At 43.7% G+C, this 20412-nt stretch overlaps 1 protein-coding gene across 1 annotated transcript in view; it reads left to right on the top strand.

The window, feature by feature from the left end:
* Window positions 1-20149, top strand: part of BRWD3 (bromodomain and WD repeat domain containing 3) — an 84850-nt gene extending 64701 nt beyond the window's left edge. The window contains exons 35-40 of the mRNA XM_067548360.1: window positions 945-1085; window positions 1701-1853; window positions 9470-9633; window positions 10472-10569; window positions 10982-11140; window positions 12204-20149. Of these exons, the coding sequence (XP_067404461.1) occupies window positions 945-1085; window positions 1701-1853; window positions 9470-9633; window positions 10472-10569; window positions 10982-11140; window positions 12204-12979 (1491 nt within the window). The 3' untranslated portion in view covers window positions 12980-20149. The remainder of the gene's footprint in view (window positions 1-944; window positions 1086-1700; window positions 1854-9469; window positions 9634-10471; window positions 10570-10981; window positions 11141-12203) is intronic.
* The last annotated feature ends 263 nt before the right edge of the window (window positions 20150-20412 follow it).

The following is a 20412-nucleotide window of genomic DNA, read 5'->3' as shown; positions in this document are numbered from 1 at the left end:
TTTAATGGCTGTTACTGTCCTGATCCTTGGGATATCTGTACAAGAGCATTAACCAACAGTAGACTACCTTCTTGTGCTCCAATCATGGAAAGGGACCCAAAAAAATTGAATTTGTTTACTTAATAAATACATATTATTACTAAACTAACGGCCAAGGAATGTTAGTTTCACTTTCAACAAGTAATTAATTACTATGGGAAAATAATTGGAACTTTCCTTTAAGCCAGTGGTCCCCAAAGTTTTTAAGCCGTGTCCCCCCCAGCCCATGCCCTCTTCCCTGCCGCCGCCACCGCCCCCCCCTCCCCCCCCAGCCTCCCCGGGCTGGGGGTGGGGCCACAGTTGGAGCTGGGAGTGGGGCTGTAGTCAGGGCTGGAGCTGTGTCTGGGCCAGGGGATAAGCCTGGGGGTGGGTCTGGGACTGGAAGCAGAATCACGGCCGAGGCTGGGGACAGGACAGAGGTGGGGGCCAAGGCCAGGCCTGCATCTGGGGGTGGAGCCGGAGCAGAGCTGGGGGCAGAGTGGGGCTGGGTGGTGCTTCCTCCCTGGGGGCTGGCCTGGGCCCCACCGTGCCCCCTTAATATTCTAGCGAAGTACCCCACAGTTTGGGGCTTTTACCTTAAGCCAGTGAGGCATTGTGGCCTTCATGAAATATACAAAGCTCTGGACCACAGCTCTTGGATCTAAAACGTTGTATGGCTATTGAATTGGGTATTTTTATATTATTAAAAGAGAAAATGCATTCTTCAGTAAATTGCCTACTCCATATTGATATACCATTCTACTTTTGTTGCATGTTTTTAGTTATGGACTTCAATTATGAACCATTATCTGAGCACATTGATAGTAATTTAAAGCGAAGACAAGTAGATTTAAAAAAAAAAAAACCTATATACTTCAAAAGTTATTCATATACAATTTTTATTTTATTTCCCTTGAAATCTTCAGGGAAGACGACCAATAAAAAAGCAGCCCTTCAAAGCAAGCCCTGATGCTTGGAAAGAACAGTGCAAGCAGCTGTTAAGCCTAATATATGAACGTGAGGACTCGGAGCCTTTTAGACAGCCAGTTGATCTCTTCTCTTATCCTGTAAATATATTTCTCCTTTCTGTAATTTAAAAAAAAATTCTTATAATTATATTTGTCTTTTAAAAATTCATATATTCCTCATGCTGCTGGATAAGTTGACTGGCAAAGAGGAACTCAGTACCGTGTGTCTTCTTTCATGGATGCTAAATTAATTCTAAGAAAATGAGGGACCCATAACCCTGGATCGAGCAAGGGATAGGGCAGGCAGGAAATAGACACTTTCTTTAGAGAGCTCAGTCAGCGCATTTCTATCTCACTTCAGACTTTATTCCCACATCTCAACATCTCTTGAGTAGAGTCTGTTAGTGCTTTTGAATGGGGGAACCTGGATTAGCCCATCAAACTCATTTTCACCTCTGATGGAATGTGAAGCCTGGCGTGCCAGCAAAGCCCCTTGGAATCTGTAAATATGAGTCTTGTAGCTAGAAGATTAAGGTTTAGTCTAAAACAGTGTTTGTGGAACAGTTTGATTATTTTGTGGGTTAGGACAAATTTGAGAAGGATTGGACTGTGCAGGAACATGAAGCAAAACACATGTAATGTTTACTTAACCAGTTCATGTCAGCTAGTGATAGCTTTACCTCGTTGTTAATATAACACACATTATTTTTGTAGGATTACCGAGATATTGTAGACACTCCAATGGATTTCAGCACTGTGAAAGAAACTTTGGAAGCAGGGAACTACACCAATCCTCTGGAATTTTATAAGGATGTTCGCTTAATATTCTGCAACTCTAAAGCTTACACACCTAATAAAAAGTCACGGGTGAGTGATAACAACATGGCAATGTGACATCTCATGCCATTTCTGCTAAGATCCTCAATCACACTTTCATATAAGGAATGAATGGCACTTTGAATGTATAGCATTACATTTTTAAATCTAAATGAACAGGCTTTTCATTTTAAGGACCTAGGATTATAAATCTCCTTTGTAAAGCCCTTCCAGAACATACTTCAGGTGACTGTGTCTCACTTTCTCGAGAACTTTCAGGCACAAAATTCAGAAATACTATAGTTATTGTTTAGATACTATGGGTATGTTGATACAGCAGGAAAAACCCATGGCAGCGAGTTTGGGAGACTTCATCAATTGACTTGGGCTCACACTGCAGGGCTAAAAATGGCAGTGTTTATACTATTTATATTTGGAATGTTGTTGTTGTAAAATCACACAGACTGGCAGAGGGACACGGGCAGTGTAGTTACTAAAACTACTTTCAATTCATCTGTTGACACTGTTTAAAGTTGGAGCTGTTTGTATTCTCGTGATATATGAGAGAGAGCTGAAACTCAGTAATGTTACTGTGATTCCAGCAGCCAAACAAAAACAACATAGGAATGACCTTAAATAATGCAGGAAAACAATGCATATTGTTCTGGCACACTCGTTCAGCACCACCATTTAACGTACATAGAAGGCCGGTTACCATTTCAGGTACTGCTGCCATGCATGGAATGTGCATCAGATATTAAAAATGAAACATGTTTGGGGCTAGATTGGGCTGTAAGGCTCCGCTCTGAGATGGGGTGGCAGGTAACTGCACTGTCCCGGGCTGAGCATGTGGAAGGGGTTGTGACTCAGGGCTGTCTACACAGAGAAAAAGCCCACAGTAGCTAGTGCCATAAATATAGCGTCCTTGCGTGCATTAGCTTAATGCACTTTGGAAATGCATTAAGGTAAACCTCCCAAGGGCACACTCAGTGTGAAGTAAAAGTGCACACCATGTGGGGGTTAGTGTGGAGTATCTAGTGCACTTTGAATTCACACCCTACCTTAACTTGCCCTAAGTTCCCCATGCTGGCAAGCCCTGAGAATCTCAAGTGTTCTCTTGTTCTGGTGTGAAGGAAATTACTTCATCCTCTTTTGGGGTAAAACTTCCCCTAACCTTCATGTACCTGGACACAATCTGCTAATTGTTGTATGTGGAGGTAAAGCCATGGCTTCTCCCACTCTCATCCTCTTCCCCTCCGCTCGCTTACAGCAGGAGAGTGTGGGATGCATGGTCCCTGCCCTTCCCTCTTGGTCCCTGAAGCATGACCCAGGTAGCTGTAGCTTGGCTGTGCAGAAGGTGAGATGCCTTTGTTGTGTTTACACCAGGGGTTCTCAAACTGGGGGTTGCAACCCCTCGGGGCACAAGGTGGTTATGGGGGGTTACAAGCGGTCAGCCCCGAGCCTCCGTCAAATTAAAATTAAATTAAAATCCTCCATTTTTAATTTATAAGGGGGGGTCGCATTCAGGCTTGCTGTTTTGGAAGAGGCATCAATTCAAAAAGTTTGAGAACCACTGGCTTATATTGTACATACCCTGCTTCACTTCAGCTGCATTAGGGCTAGTCAGAAATCTAGACTTTAATTAATAGGCTAAACTCGATTTCTTGGGGGGCGGGAGGGGAAGGAGGGAAGTGATGTTTAACTGCTGTTGTCAAGAGACCTCAAGAGGTTTAATATATTGTTCTTCTTTGAGTGCTTGCTCATGTCCATTCCACTATAGGTGTGTGCACGCCTCCATGCACAGCTACCGGAATTTTTTTCCCCTTAGCAGATCCCGTAGGGCCGGCTCCGGTGCCTCCTGGAGTCCCACGCACATGCTGCGGTATATGAGGCGCTGCCGGTCCTACGCCCCCTCAGTTCCTTCTTTCCGCTCGTGACGGTTACTGGAACTGCCTGCGCTTGCATTGCAAGCGCTTAATTCCCCATGTTTTAAACTTTAAACAGGATTAAGTTAGCTAGATTAATAACTGTTGTAGTGGTAGTTAGAGACTTAGAGATAGTCTAGCTCAGACTTTACCGGGAGCAGGTATGCTCCGGTGTCATGGCTTCAAGCCACGCGCTTTCAGCGGGAAGGCTTTCCTGCTAACTGACCCCCACTACCTGAAGCATGGGGGGGAAGCCCTCCATGAGAAAAGAGAGGCTTTCAGACCCCTGGAAAATCCACCTAGAAGCCTGGCTCATGGAGCCCCGAGTCGGCTTCGAGCCATCCCGCTTCACCGCAGTATCCAGTGTGCCGCTGGTGCAGAGGGCACTGTCGACACTGACCCGACTCGGCACCGTGAAGACGGAGCGTGGATGCTCCCCTGCGCCATCGGAGTAGGTGGGGTGGAGCACTTACTGGCACTGTCGACTTTGGTGGCCGAAGGTGGCAAGAGCCTTGTTGGCCTTGCATACGCCACCGCCGCCGATGCCTCCACGAAAGAGAAGGGGCTGACGTTAAGGGGAAGCCCGCGTTGGGACCTCCTGAATGCCTCAGGAGATCCCCAGTATGGGAAGGAAGATCTCCTGCAGACCGGTTTCTTAGGGTAGAGCAGGAACGCTACCATAGAAGTCATCCCATGTCACGGTCGCCAGACTGACCTGCATCAAGGCAGAGAGCGAAGTCGCCTGCCCGACACCGGTCTTGATCCCCCGGCACCGGGTGAGGTCCATCCCACTGCTCCGGCAACTAAGAGTTTGCCCACAAGAACGCAACGCCAATCTTGGTCACCGCAGACAGTCTCAGTGCCGAGGAATTCGCCGGGCGGTGCAGAACTCGGATGCCGGAGATGGACTCGGCACTGAGGAGTTCGCCGGGCAGTGCAGAACCCAGTAGCCAGAGACGGACTTGGCACCGAGGTTTCCCCCCCCATTCCCCTCCGCCCTGTACTGAGGCTGCACCAAACTCGGTAGTGGGAAACGGTCTCGGCACTGAGGAGTTCGCCCTGCACTGAGGCCGGGCAGAGTGGGTCGTCAGAGCTTGACTCGACGCTGAGATGCATGCAGAGTGCAAAAAGTCCTCGATGCAGAGATGATGCTCGGGTCAGCCCAGCACTCCGGAGCGTTGTCTGTACGCCTGCTCCAGCCACAGCACCCACAACGAACCTGGTAGTCAAGGTCATTGTCACTGAGGAGTCGCTATCTGGAGCGATGGTACCACACAGTAAGAGGCTTTTCGGCCCCGGCAGTGGTCTGTCAATGGTGCCTCAGTGTCCCCTTGGGGATGCAGTACCTGGGGGAGCAACCATCAATGAAAGGTGCCAGATCCCTGGGCAGATGGCCTAAGAGGCAGTGGTCACCCCGATGGCTGTATGGGGGCCTATGGGGTTTCCGGGGGGGGATGGGACCATGGTTTGTCAACCCCTCAGGGATGCAGTCAGTGCCTCAAGTACAGGGAAAGGGCCACCATGTGCCCTCGGACGACGACTCGGCCCCACGGGCAGGGACTTCTGTTGGGGACCTCCTGTCGGCGGGATGAGGAACTGCGGCCTGCATGGAGGCGAAGGAGCAAAAGGGGCATCAGACACCTTTAATATGCTACCTAGGGGCTCCACAGTGTGGTAGCCTTCCTGGCCTACAGAGAGACACTCAACATAATAAGGGTCTCATGGTAAACCCCGTCCTCCGTAGCCTGATGCCTAAATGAGCTGAGAAAAGTATTACACCCAGCCAAGGGGTTTGAATACTGTTCACCACCCCACCCTGGGTCCCTGATGGTGGTTGCCGCCAGCCACAGAGATGGGCAGGGCAGACGGGCTCTAATCCAAAGAACAAGGGCAACTGCAAGCCAGACTTGTTTGGAGAAAACTTTATTCAGTAGCACTACCAGCAAGTGGAAGGTGAGCCCCTCGGGGAACTCAGCGAGCCACTTTGCTGAGGCTCTGCCCGGCAGCAGATGCTGAACCTATATGCCATTACAGAAGAGAGTACCATGGGAGCTAGAGCAGCTCTTCTGGCACCCTCAGCTGCTGCTGATTCAGTGGGCAGAGCCATACCCCCTGCCATCGGCATGCCCAGAGGTTAGCGGCTGCAATCCTGGGCTATCCTGAAAAAGTCCAGCAGCCCATCCGGGGCCCTTCCTTGGATGGGTCAGCCTTCTTTTTGGTTTAGATAGAGGCGAAGCTGCATGGTCTCAGGAACTCCTAGACCATGCTTTGTTCCCTGGGCCGCTACATGCCACAGTCAGGCAGGTCTCCAGGGACAACAGCAGCAGAGGTGCCATCCATGGCCGTCTCGTGACCTATGGGCAATGGGACAGAGTCAGGGGTCTAGGAGACACCATCCGCCCTGACTGGCTCTTTAGGCCCTCAGTAAGGGTCCTCTCGGTAATAGGGCAATCCGAAAAGGTCCTTATGCTGGTGAGCGCAAGGGCAACGCCCTAGCCTATACCCTCCTTCAGGCTTGGGTGAGCCAGAAGGCCTTCGGACCATTGGGTCCTTGGGATAGTTTGGTGAGCTAGGGCCCCCGGTCATCTCCTCCCCCCGGCCCCATGACACCTCCCCCTTCCTCCCTCTCCGTGGCAATTCCACATCCAAGAGGTCAAGGCCGCCTCAGCCAGGAGCAGCAGGAGAGGTCCCGCAGGCAATGGCAGAAGAGGTCTTACTCGAGGTACTTCCTCGTCCCCGGAGGGGGTGAGGGGGGAGGATTTGAGAATGGTGACAGACCTATGTTGTCTCACAAATACCGAACAAGGGGCTCAAGTCTCGCATGGTCCTCCCAGCTCCAGTGGTGGAAACGGGAACCTGGTATGCTGCCCTGGATGTCAGAGATGCACATCCTCAAAGGTTCCTTCCCTTCATAGGGGTTGATTCCCTCTAACGCTTATGGCTTACCCCGCGGTCTGCAACTTGGCCGACGGTATTTACTGAAGGCCTGGCATGGTAGCTGCGCGCTTGATGGTGCATGATCCGCCCAGGCAGGCCCAGATCCCAAGCCCGGAGCAGGGTGAGCCGGTCAGGCGTCTCTTGCGGCTGGCGGGTCCTGCTGGTAAACGCACAAAGTTCACGTTAACTCAGGTGCAGCCTGCGGAATGCATCGGCGTGACTGGTTGCTTCCCGGATCAGACCTTCTTGCCCCAGCTGTGCTGTGGGACAGAGTCCCTCAAGATGGGCCACATGCATACAGTCCGAGCAGACACAACAGCAGCAAGCCCTAGTCTCCTGAGACTGGTGAACGACTCCTCAGGATGTGTAAAGGGGTGTTCCGTTCATGGAACAGGCTCCTTCAGCTACCCTGATAGTGGCCGCCTCGAGCAGAGGGTAATAGGCCGTATCAGCACTCACCTTGGCTCACAAGGCACCTGGCCAAGGGAGGAGAGGTGTCAGCACACCGATGTGAAGGCCCACGAAATGCTCGCAGGGCTTGTGGAATGTCGCTCCACTTTATCAAGGGCAGGGAGGTACAGGTGCTGACAGACAGTGTAGCGACCATGTAATACACTGACCGGCAGCGGGAGCCCATTCATCAGCCTTGTGAAGGGAAGCTATCGGTCCTTAGAACCTGGCAGTGATCACCTCTCGAGGGTGAGGAATGGCGAGGCGGACCACGTCAAAGCATCGTTCTTCCTCACCATGAGGGGTCGCGGCGCCCACTGCTGCTCTCTCCATGGCCAAAGAGTGGGGCATTCGTCTGTAGCGGTCAGAGACCTTCATATTCACTTTCCTGCTTTTCCCCTCCTGCATACAGTCCTGCTCAAAATGAGGAGGGGCTAAACAGATGTCATCTCGATTGTTCCAGCTTGGCCATGCCAGCACAGGTTCAGCATGCTGCTGGATTTCTCGATCGCCTGCCTCGAGAGCCTCCGAGCCAGCGTGATCCCAGCTCCAAGGATCATGGTCATCTATGGTGCCCAGACCTGGACCATCGACACCTCAGGGAGTGATAGATTGGTGGCCGAGAGGTGATGAGCGAGGCGCTCAAAACAAGCCCAGTGAGTACCTCTGGGTAGCACGAAACCCTCCGCATAGGCCATGTACCGGGTTAAATGGAAGTGCCCGTTGCCTGCCAGGAGCAGTCCCGGGATACTCTGCCCGGCCTCTCGCCCATATAGGCGATCCGGGAAATACTTGTCGCAGTTAAAGCTCCAGGGACTGACTGTGGCCTCCCTGAAGGCCCACCTAGCAGCCATATCAGCCTTCCATCAACCGCTTGAAGGGGGATTGCAGTCCTCCCATCAGATGGCGGTTTGGTCCCTGAAGGGGGTGGGAGGCTCTATCTGTAGGCCCGCGACCCAGTGCCTCCCTGGGATCTTGACCTGGTTCTTCCCTCCCCATGTTCCCCCGGATCCCACAACGTCATACTCTCTACTCTGGCCTTCTGGGAAGGTGGCCTTCCTGGGGGTATTTACCTCGGCAAGAAAGGTCTCCAGGATTAGAGCTTTGACTTCAGAGCTCCTCCTCCATACTGTAGTCTATAAAATAAGGTTCAGTTGAGACCGCACTGGGCCTTCCGGCCCAAGGTGGTCACCCAGTCTCATTGGACCAATCATATATTCTCCCCAGGTTTCCCCGAAACACACGTTCAGAGGGGAGGAGAAGGCAGCACTTGCTAAAACGCGAGTGTGGCCCTGGCTTCTACATCACATGTACGAAGCTGTTCCGGAGAGTGACGCAGCTCTTTCTTGCAGCATCCGGCCGGATTAAAGGTTCACCGGTCTCCGCCTGGCGCAGTTTCCTTGGAAATAATTTCCTGCATCACGTTCGGCTGTGGGTAAGTGAAGGTGCCACTTCTGGACACCACAGCTCACCCAACAGAGCTCAAGCTCTATCTCCAGCCTCCCTAGCAGAGGTGCCAGGGCAGGGCAGCTGCAAAGCAGCTGCCAGGCTGGCGGTGCAACCTTCATGTCCCACCACGCCTCTGTCCAAGGTGTGGGAAGATGCAGGCTTCAGCAGAGCTGGGCTGCAGGCAGCTCACCACTAACTCTGGCCCACTTCCAAGGTACTGCTTGTTAATCACCTATAGTGGAATGGACATGAGCAATCACTCGAAGAAGAAAACAAGGTTACTTACCAGTAACTGATGTTCTTTGAGATGTGTTGCTCATGTCCATTCCACAACCCACCCCCGTCCCCGCCGCCGGAGTTGGCGAAAAGAAGGGACTGAGGGGGCGTAGGGCCGGCAGCGCCTCATGTACCGCAGCATGTGCACAGGACTCCAGAGGGCGCCGGAGCTGGCCCTACAGGATCTGCTAAGGGGAAAAAAGTTCCAGTAGCTGTGCACGGAGGCGTGCACACACCTATAGTGGAATGGACATGAGCAACACATCTCGAAGAACATTAGTTACTGGTAAGTAACCTTGTTTTTTCATCCATTCTTCTTAAGGGAATGTCATTAATAATCTGTTTATCTAGTTTGTCACCTAATTAATTTGTACAGTAAATAAGATTAATTATATTTTCAGACCATAAACTCTGAAGTACTTCATTATTGTTTTCTATAGCTAGACTACAGATGATTTCTTTATACCAGAACATGCATTAAGATCTTCACAGTTGTCTGTCAGTATGGATTTTGCTTTTGGAAATTGATGTTGATATATTTCTGTGCATCTTTGTAACATTATTTTTCATGGAATTGATCTCCACAGTTATGGAGCAATGGGTAAATATGGCCATAATTTCTTTCTCCAGATCTATAGTATGACGCTTAGACTATCTGCCTTATTTGAAAATCATATTAAAAACATCATCTCTGAATACAAATCGGCAATGCAGTGTCAGAAGAGGAAGAGGCCACGATACCGAAAACGACTAAGGAGCAGTAGTAGTTCACCATCTAGCAGCAGAGCATCCAGGTAACTTAATAATAATGAAACTCACTGTCTCCATATTTTGAAATTTTCTGCTTTAGGAGGAAATAAACATTCGGCTAAGAAGGCAGTAACAATATGGCTTATTTTATAGTACAGTCTCTTTTGTGGGTGACCAGACTGAGAGTTTAAATCCCACGCTAACAATGGAGCTTGTATGTAATTCTGGAAAGGGGATAAAAGCCATATTAATTTTTGTAACACATTAACATAGCAAACTGTATGTTCCCTTTAGGAAAGCAAGATAAAATCTTGTTCTTGAACAGTTGTATTCTTTTAATAAATTCACCAATATTTTTACTTCTTTATCTTATAATTTGTTATTACAACTACGTAAGCTTTGAGACTGAGAATCAAACACTCCATATCTCCATGGCTGCTCCTCACTCAGAGGGAGTCAGCCCAGCTATGGCTACCCCCCTGTCCTGGTGCAGGGCTCTGCGCGCACACACCTACACCCCACTCACGAGGAGCCAGCCCAGCTGCAGTTTCTCTCCCCTCCACCCCCGGCGCTGAGCCCCTGCGCCAGCCCAGCTGCGGCTACCCCCTCTACCCCCTGGCGCGCTGAGCTCTGCGCTTCTGTGCCAGCGGGAGCTGCCCAGCTTAGTTGCTGCTCCCTTTTGCCCCTCAGTTTAAACGGTAATCAGCGTTTAAAACATTTAAACTGCTGATTACCGGTTAAACGGTTAACTTTTTACATCCCTGGTTTAAATATCAAACTTACCACTGAAAACCTGCCTACAGTGTGTGTGTGTGGGTTTTGTTTTTTTAAATCATTTTGTATTAACATTTGTATGTTTTTGGGGATGTTTCATATCTTCAGCCCTAAAGGGAAACAGAAACAAGTGAAGATGCAACCTAAAATCAACCAGAATACCTCATTGCCTTTGACTAGGACTAGTTCTTCAGTTTCATCTCATGGTAAGTAGAATAAAAAATGGCAGAATCAAACTCTGAAAACAAGTATGTCTAAAGTACTTCCACTGCTGCTTCCTAATAACTGCAGTATGAAGAAAACCTCAGGGGCTATTTACTGTTGATCTTAAACAAGCGTGTTGTATTCATTTATCAAAGGCTAGAATCTAATTCCTGTACAAGCACAGATTGTAGTTATGTAATTATGTTTGGAATAGATTACATGCAAACTAGATATATCCCTGAAGTTCATAGTAAATTACTGGTGTAACAGATTTGGTTTTCCCTGCATTTATTAAAGCAAAGATTGACCACTCTGCACTGGTGTAATCTGATTGTTTGCACAGTGCCCTAGCATGTCACTCACTATAAGGAGAGAGAAAGGAAATTGTTTGAGTTTGTGATGTCCTATTTTAAGTTTCAGATACTACCGAGGAGGCTCTGGGTTCAGCTATTGGTGAAGAAACGGAGGGCCAACCATCCTCATCTGGGTTAAATACACAGAACCGAAGTGGAAATAACATTGATCCAGGGAAAAATAGACTAGTCAGGAGTAAATCCACACCAGTTAAACAAGGTCAGAAGTTTTATTCTTCTTTGGATGACTAGTTTTACTAAAAAGGAAATCTTCTTCTGGTATCTATAGGCTACCATAGACAAATACATTTCGCTGCAAGCAAAGGTATAAATCTACAGTGCTGCTATGTGCTAAAAAAGTTTCCTATTGGGCGTACGTACTGCTGTTTTCAAACAGCAAAATGTGCTTGTAACCTCTCCACCTGAGTGCAGTATTAAATTGAACTTATGCCACTGCTTTGTCACGTTTCTGGGACACATTTTTTACAGTTCTGAAATCTGTTATCTAAGCTATGGGATAAATATTCTCCAAAGATTCAACAAATGCCCTTAAAATTTGGCCAAGATGGGAAAACATGATAATTCTCAAAGAAAGTTAGGAGTTTCCCAAAGGAAATAGCTGACATTGTATTTGGCATGTTAAAACTGAAGAGAAGGGAAAAAATGTTTTAAAAGTTGTCATATTTATGGCATAAAGAAAATTAAGTGGGTTTGGCAAAGAACACAAATGTCCTGACTAACTCATGGCTTTTTTTGACTGGAGTTACACAGTGGTTAGAATTTTTACCAACCTGTGGGTATAACAGATGTAAGTGTTTCACTCCTGTGAAACTGTCAATGGGTACACACACCTTTGTCAGCATATGAATATTTTTGTAAATAAAATTGCTATCATGTTAACATGTTACTTGTTGTGTGATAGCTCTTGATTTTTCCAGGATTAATGTGATTTTTCAAGCTTTGCAAGCAGCACATGTTAACTGTGGAAGGAGAAACATTTTAAGCCCCACTCCACAAAGCACTAAAACGTGCTGTTTTCAGTACCTAGTAATCCCCCTGATTTCAGTTGGACTACTCACATGCTTACTATTAAGTATGTTTTGAAGTGCTGATTGGGGCCTTAGAGAACAGATGTTTGATGAGGGCTGATAGCACAAGCTATGTGAAATAAATTTAAATTTGAATAGAAAATCCTTTTTATATTTGAAAATAATTTTTTCCTTGAATTGCTGCAGTTCAGGTTTGACTCTATTATCATACTGTTGTTTTTTGTGTTTGTTTAGATCAATCTCTTGATGGACCACTTACAAATGGCGATGGCAGAGAGCCTCGGGTAGCAGTCAAGAGAAAGTTAGTAAGTGCTTCAGAAGAGGAGGATCACCTAGGGGAAGAGGAGAAGACGAGAGAATTAAAAGGAAAACCGGGTTTATCTTCATCAGAAAGTGGGGACTCAGGATCCAGCTCAAGTTCTGAAAGCAGATGTGGCTCTGATTCAGATTCTGAATCAACGTCTAGAACAGATCAGGATTACATTGATGGAGACCATGACTACAGTAAAGTTGTGCAAACCAAACCCAAAAGAAAAATTAAAAGGAAAATGGCTGGTGGGAAAAGAAATTGGCAGGGCAGAGGGACAGGAAGGAGAGGCAGATGGGGCAGATGGGGTAGATGGAGCAGAGGGGGAAGAGGTGGTAGAGGAGGAAGAGGAGGCTGCGGCAGAGGAAGAAGAGGAGGCAGGGGAGGAAGAAGAGGCAGAGGAGGTAGAGGAGCTTCACGAGGAGCAACCAGAGCCAAACGTGCACGAATTGCAGATGATGAATTTGAGAATCTGTTTGGAGGCCGATTTGGCGAGAATATGCTTGGAGGGCGATTCAGTAGGCCACCACGAATTAAAACAAGGAACGAGGGCAGGAGAACTGTTTTATATAATGACGATTCAGATAACGACAACTTTGTGCACACCGAGGATCCTCTGAACCTTGGTACTTCCAGATCGGGCAGGGTGCGGAAAATGACAGAAAAAGCCAGGGTCAGCCATCTCATGGGATGGAATTATTGACAGTTAAAAATCTTGGAAAAATTTCAGATGAACTTCAATGGCCTTTTACTGCAGGGATTTTACCAGAAAATCTACCAAGCAAGTTGTGGGGGGACTCCACTCACTTTCTACAGTGGTGCTTTTCCATTATGCCAGTATGCATTTGTTTTAAGACTTCAGATTACCACACTTCATTGGTCAAAACAAGCCTTACTCATTAGGCCTTAAATTACAGAAATTCTTCCCCACACACTACAAGTTCATTATGTTTCAAGGAGCTTCCAGCTTCTCAATAATAGCATGACATTTTGAATCATGATTATGAAATCTCTCCCTTCTTTTGTTTTTTGTATTATAGAAATAGCACCTTCTTTCAGAGTTTTTATATGGTTTCTATCATAAATCCTTATACACAGTAATAATTATAACTTTTGCACAATACACCAATCCTAAAGGCAGCTATAAAATGTTTACAGTTTCTATATTGTAAGAAGGATCTGGATTATTTTAATCTTCCCAGGCCAAACTTTCATGAATTGTGCTGAACTGAAGTATGTTTATACTACAGTTTAGGGGGTTTTGAAATGCTTTCTGTTGGTTCGTAATTCATGTAAAAAAAGTGAGAAAGGGTTGGTGCCTTGTAAATATGTAGCAAACCTTTGATGTGGTGTGTCCTAATGTGTGCATTAACTTTATTAAAAAGAGACTACTTGAGAAGTATAAATATCTAGACAGAAGGTGCCAAATGCAAAAGTTACTATTTTCTTTTTGTCCTCATATTTTTATAGCATTAATAGAAATTGTGCAGCAAAGGATTAATTTCAGCATTTGAAAGGTTCCTCCTCTTCAAAGCATTACTTGTCTTAACAGTAGCTCAGCTACCTCTATTTACAACTACTGGAAACTTAAAAAAAAAAATAGATGCTATTCTGCAGTGCTTATTGAAGAAGAGGCAAGAATGAGTGTAGTAGGGATGGAATTGCTCAGATTGTGAAATAACCCTTTCTTCATCATATTGACACTCTGAAACAAACCTTAGTAATGATCAAAGTTTTCACAAGCCTAATATGCTTTTAGCAGATGGTAATTTGTTGGGCAAACAGCCAATGGGCTCTCACACATTTCTGGTATCAGTTATTCAATGAAAATCTGTGTTTCTGTTTTTCATTTGATCATTGAATAGTCAAGAAATCTAAATTGAACTATTATGTCCTTGCTGGCTACTCATATTTTGTATCATTACTGATAAGCTTCCATTCATATGCTTGAAAAGAGTCCTTGCGGCTCAAGCTTCCAGAAGAAAATTCACATTGTACTGTACTCTTACCTTTGAAATGTTACATTGAAAAAGAATAACTTGCACACCAAGGTCATTATGACAGTAATAATACAGTGTGCAATGCTATGAGGGAAATGTAGGGTTAGGAGATTACTCTGTATCTTGCTCCTCAGATAGAATGACTGGCTGTTTGTATAATTGGAACATGCTTGTTCTTTCGGGGTGAGATGGAGAGTTGCAGCCTTCTAATTTATAGGGTCCAGTTAAAGATTTGTGGGACTCTGTCATGTTAGATCAAGGAAGAGACACTTACATGACACCTCTAGCTGAGTTGAGAGAGTGAATCATTGATTGTACGTGGAGAAAAAGGGATGAGAGAGGAGGTTTGGAAGCCAAAATTAATGATAGATGAAATTCTGAAATGGTTTTTTTGACCCTTATGCAGCAACCCAAAATTTCTTCCTTAATGTGCAACTTTTATTACTTGGTCAATAATTCTGGAAAACCTAGAGGGGAGGAATAGTGAAGTGTATATTCTCACACATAAATGGATTTGGTTCTGGCCTTTGGTTCTGGCTGATCTCTTTGCAACAGTTCTAGTTAGGCGCAAGATAACTTGAACAAATGCTGTGAGGGTCATCAGGCTCGGGAGTGGGGAGAAGAAAGTGTTCTAAGTAGCGTATGGTATTGATCTGAATTTATGGTAAAGTAAAAATCTAACAAACCTTTTGTTACAATTGTCCCAATTAAGCCAAAACCAATTTTCTGGGCATGACTCAGATGCTCCCTTTAACTAAGAATGGACACAGAGGATCTCCTAGCTCTGTATTGTGTTTTAAAATACAAATGCCTGTCCTATTATCTCTTACAATATGTATTCAGAAGCAAATGTATTCTTCCCTAGAGTTATTGGTCCTCTCATCTATGTAACCAGAAAAAACATGGTTATGTCTGCTCCTAGACATAATCATACATATTTTAGATCAGAGTTCTTTTCAACCAATATAAATGCTGAGATTCCTATTCTAAAGTCCTGAAATCTTGAGATTCCGAAGAAATGCTGTCCATGAGTTTCTTGCTGGCTGAAGCTCTAATTATTAATTTATTTGGGGGCGGGGGAAGGAAAAACATGGATTCCTGAAAAAATCATGATTTCTTAAGTCTTTAAATGTATTTTTAGCAACAATTAGAGTAAGATTAAATATGTTCTTAAATGTATCTTTTATATGTAATGAAGTACTGTGAAGATAACAGTAAAACAGCACTCTGCTGTGGTGTAAGTATTAATCTAAAATGTGTTATGTGATTAAGAGCCAGACAGCAGGGTGTGCTAGAACAACAGAGCTATGCTTATTGTAAAGAATCTCATAATTTTATTTTATTTTATTTTGTGCATGAAAACCCTTTTTATAAGCATGAAAGAAATAACTTATATTTTTATTGCTATTTTTACTTGGTTTTGTATCTGGATTTCTTTTTTCCAATTTAGACATTGGATTTCTCTCAGCCTCATTCTGTAGATGAATTATAATTTCGTAATAAGTTGGACACTTTTTTTTTTTTTTTAACTCAGATGTTAAATTCAACTAAAAGCCACTTACTTAAAGCTGCATGACACTTGATTTTAGCCTGACAGCTGCAGCAGAAGCATTGAAACAAGATAGCCCTTGCACCAACCGGATTGCAATCTAGCCCTTCAGGTCCCCATCCAAAACCTCCGTGCTCATGTAATGCCTCATTGAAGTCAGTGGGGTTCCATGCCAGCACAGAGCTCTGCCCACCCAGAGTTCATCGCAGGGTCATCAGCATCATCTTTACTCATACAGTTTTAGCAAAATGTGACTTCTCTTTGGGCCCACTCTTTAACACACGTGCATGAAGGTGTTGTAATCGTATGTTTAAGATGCTAATGGTTAACAACAAAATCCCTAATTGGATTGCAGACTCTGCCGATATTTAGTTAAAACCCAAATACCAGCGCTTCAAGGCTTTCTCCAGAAATGAGAATGAATGTTCACGGAAGTTTTGAATGGCCTCACTCCTTAATATCAGCAGTTGGAGGGCATCCCATTACCAGCATTAGGAAACAGGATTGCAAATAGAGCCACCAGCCAGCAGCTACATTTGATTTGTGGGTGTTGGAGGGTTCCTTGGCCCCAAACCTCTTTCAAGTGAAGGGGGCTGAACGTTTGAGAGTGTGTTTGATTCTTGTGCGTCTTGAATACCAACTTACTACCTCTGCAGCGCACCCAGCCTCCTGCTGGCACAGGGCACATGGGCCCACTCTTGGTTCTGAACACCGATATGCTGTCACTAGGCCTTTGGCCCAGCCCCAGACTTCCATTTTGCCTCCCCTTATCTTGTGTCTCGGCTCCATTTCCTTCTGTTTTTTGTGGCTTTGTTCCAGCCTCACCTCTTTCCTTTTTCCTCCCATTCTTTTGTTTCTCTGTCCTCCCCTAATAGCCTGCCTGTGTTGCAGCTACTGCACACCATGGTATTCCCTCCATATGTGTCAGCAGGATCAGCTGAAATTTAAACTCTGATGCTCTTGCTGGGCCATTAGGAATTACATTAGGTTGTTTCTCAGCCACCTGTCTGCCTAACGTCACTTGCCCGTAAATTCAAATAACTTATTTTCTTGCCATATTTTGCTTATTAAGAAACCAAATTGTTTGTAGTAAATTAATAGAAACTTAGAAAGTTTGTGGACCTGATTATCCATTGTCCTGCACCTTAGGCCTTCATTTACACCAATGTTACACTGAAACCAGTGTCTGCACTCACTCTGCTCTGAGGTAAAGGGACAGAGCAACAGATAATCGGGTGTCGCCACTTCTGACTGAATTAAAAATTTAAGTCTCCTCTATAAATTGCTTCATGCTATTATCTGAATTACCACGTTTTCTTTACATGACCTGAACATGAGTTAATGTAAGAACTGTACATCTCATGTGCTTCCTTTCCCGTGGTGAGATAGTGGGATTAGCATACAATTTTGCCTGCATTTTGGAATATTCAGTTACAACTCAGCATCACAAACAACAATCAGCATGGCATGTCTTGAAGGAGTAGGTTATCTTTCTGTTTAGTTTGAGGAGGGAAATAGTTTTTGAATATTAATAAAATACTTTATGGTACATGAAGCATTCTGAAATCCTGAAAATAGCTGAATAGTATTAGGCAATTAATGTAAAAGTGTTTTCTCCATTACTTTCAGTGTTTTGTGTTTTTGAAAAGGTAGTAAATCTTGGGTTTTCAAGAGATCTTTCCATTAGAAGCAACCTATACTACTTTATTCAGGTTTTTACATGGCACACATCATTGTGGTATCTGATTCAAGTTTCTCACTCCTTTTTTTTTTTTATTTTTTTTTTAAGAGGATTCATGCCTTTTTACTTGTCATACTTACAGAGAGTGAGGTGTGCTTAAGCTTCCCAGTGAAGCGCCCCTCTTCAATCTCAATATCACTTCTTTTCTGGTGTCATCTTTATCCCCACTTGTACTCTTTTTAAAAAAACCAAAAAACTACAAAATGCAGCAATATCCTGAATGACCGACCATCTCCACTCAGTAGATGTTCAGGATTAAGGGCTCAGTTTTGCAAAGACTCATTCAAAAAGGAAGCAATGGGACTCTTATGCATGTAAAATTGCTGATATGCTACAGTCTCTGCAGGCTTGAGCCGTACAAGAGCAAGATCTTGTGAGGACAAAAGTAAAAGTGTATTAAATGAACTGTGGGGAAGTTCGCGCAGACCTATGTGTATTTATATCTGATTCAGGTCTGCAGCAATCCCTCACTTTCAAACCTGCTAACGTCACAAACCGAAAAGCAAAGATTAAAAAGGAGAGAAAAGATGGTTTGTTTTCTTTACAAACGAGCATTAGAGGAGTAATTCACTTGAAAAGAAAGCCATGTAGGAAAATTATTGGTGATATTTATAATATGAGAGTTGTGATATGTAAAAGTAAGAGGAGGCAAAAATATGGTTAGGAAACCAACTGTGGGTGATATCAGTTTGAGTTCTTTATGCTGTTGCTGATTTTAATCAACTTCCCTTATGATTAAAAAATAAATGTAGATCTAGCTGCTTCTACTGCACATAAATATAAAAACTGTATAGTATATAAAGTACTGAAGAGAATTGAAGTCAGGGGTGTGGTGGGTAAAATATCCATGTACAGTAATTAAAAATTACGGAAAGACCAGCAAAAATGTATTGCCTTTGACAATGTTTTTGAGGAGCTAACTGCTAAAAGTGAGATGAATCTTGGCAAATGTTTGAAAATACGGCTTCTTAATGTCTATAGAATGTGTCTGATGAACATTCCAAATCATGCAGTATTAAAATGAGAAAATGCATTTAACTAATAACTAACTCAAGACTAATAATTTACCTTTACCCTGTGCAGAAGATGACAGAGTAAACAAACCAGTTTTAGGTTAAGGATGTTGTCAGCCTTATCTTAGTGTGTCCTACTGTTGTTGGTCTGTATCACAAGTTTAATATTTTTAAATGTATTTTTGTGTTTACTTTTGGGTTTTTTTAAACTGTCATGGAAAGTTTTATAAAATGTTAATTATTTACCTGATAGATTGAAGGAGCAATTAACAATCTAAGGATAAATCTATATTTAGGAACGTAGGAAGCTGTCGTGTTCTTACAAGTATATATTATAGAAAATTACTGCTCATGTGCGGTAGTTAACTTTCAAATATTAGTATATCGGATGTTTACACATTTTTAAAAAAACTCCTTTATGTACAGTAAGTAATAGCCTGCAAAATTTTGGTCTAAAAAGTTATCAATTTTTTTTAGTAATAGAAACACAAAGACCTGATGGAAGCTTGTACATTTTTACTGTTATGTTTCAGCCCACAGCAAATTTCTGCAACTGTGCTATGAATCCCTGAAAAACTAGATTTCCAGTGGAATTGCTGTCACAGCCTTAACTCCTAGTATGAAAACGGTGCTTAAATACATTTATATGCATGGATGTGGGTACCTCAGATCTGATGTGTTTAAATGAGAACTTAGTAAAGTTCAGTGTTTGTGTGCTGAAAATGCAAACAAACTAATGCTCCTGTTAGATAACTACAACCCATGTTTGTGAATTCATCATAAAATATTTAAACTTACAAATTAGAATAATTTCCCAGTCTCTTATAAATAAGAACATAGTGCATACCTTCCTGGTTTCTGTGAGCATTAAACATTTGTGAAGCAAAGGGCAGGACAAGAGGAGAGTACTTGAAGTGTTAGGGAATGAGAGGGTCTGTTTGAATACAAGATATGTTAGTGTTTCTCTGCTGTATCATAGTGGTTTTACAGGTTTCTTTTGACAGACAAACAAATGCCCCACTTAATGTTTTTCAAAATGCTTTCTCAGTAAGTGGCGTTCACCCAAAATACTCATATAGCTAAGGCTGATTTAATTTTCCCTAGGAATATTAATAGAGGTTATTCATTCTTTACATAAGAATCATTACAGCAGATTTCATTTAGAAATATCAGTTTTTACAGTTGAGGAGCTTGGAACAATGAAATGGTGCTGTCTAGTCTTGCACATTTTGGTGTTCTTGACAGTTTAAAATACTCCACCAAAAATGCACACAACTGATTTGAACTGATATGTCTAGTTTCTGTATTGATTTTTCAAGGGGATATTTATGCCCATATCTTCACATCCACTATCTCAGGTCCCTTTAAATGAATACTTCAGGGATTTTTAATGCCACTTGATGATGGCAGACCAAATGTAATATTTATATGCAATGAGCTGTTAGTTTTTGTATTGTAAAAATGTAAATTTGTAAAGATTTTTTTCTAGAGTTTTGAAAGTCACTTATGTAATTTAGGATGTTTCATTTTTCCAGCTGTGGGATTGTCTTAATAAAAAACATAAATTTTACTTTGATTTTGCATTACTTATTAAACAGTTTAGACATAAAGACAAGTGAAATTGTTAGAGCTTTAACTAAGCATACCAAAAATTCACCTTTTGATTTTGCTCTGGATAATTCATTGAGGTTAGAGAAAATTATTCTTTTTGTACTATAGCAATCATTGGAACATCAGTAGACTGGTTGATGGAAAGCTTCTATATTCCTTATTTAAGATCTTTGGGCCATAGAGGATAAGCCAGGATAAGGGAAAGGGAACACAATCAGTTCC

The sequence above is a fragment of the Emydura macquarii genome, unplaced genomic scaffold (assembly GCF_026122565.2).
Source record: "Emydura macquarii macquarii isolate MOO-44397 ecotype Brisbane River unplaced genomic scaffold, CSIRO-AGI_Emac_v2 contig_1253, whole genome shotgun sequence".
Taxonomy (NCBI): Eukaryota; Metazoa; Chordata; order Testudines; family Chelidae; genus Emydura; species Emydura macquarii.
Note: the sequence above shows the minus strand (reverse complement) of the source record. Positions and strands in the feature narration are given on the sequence as shown.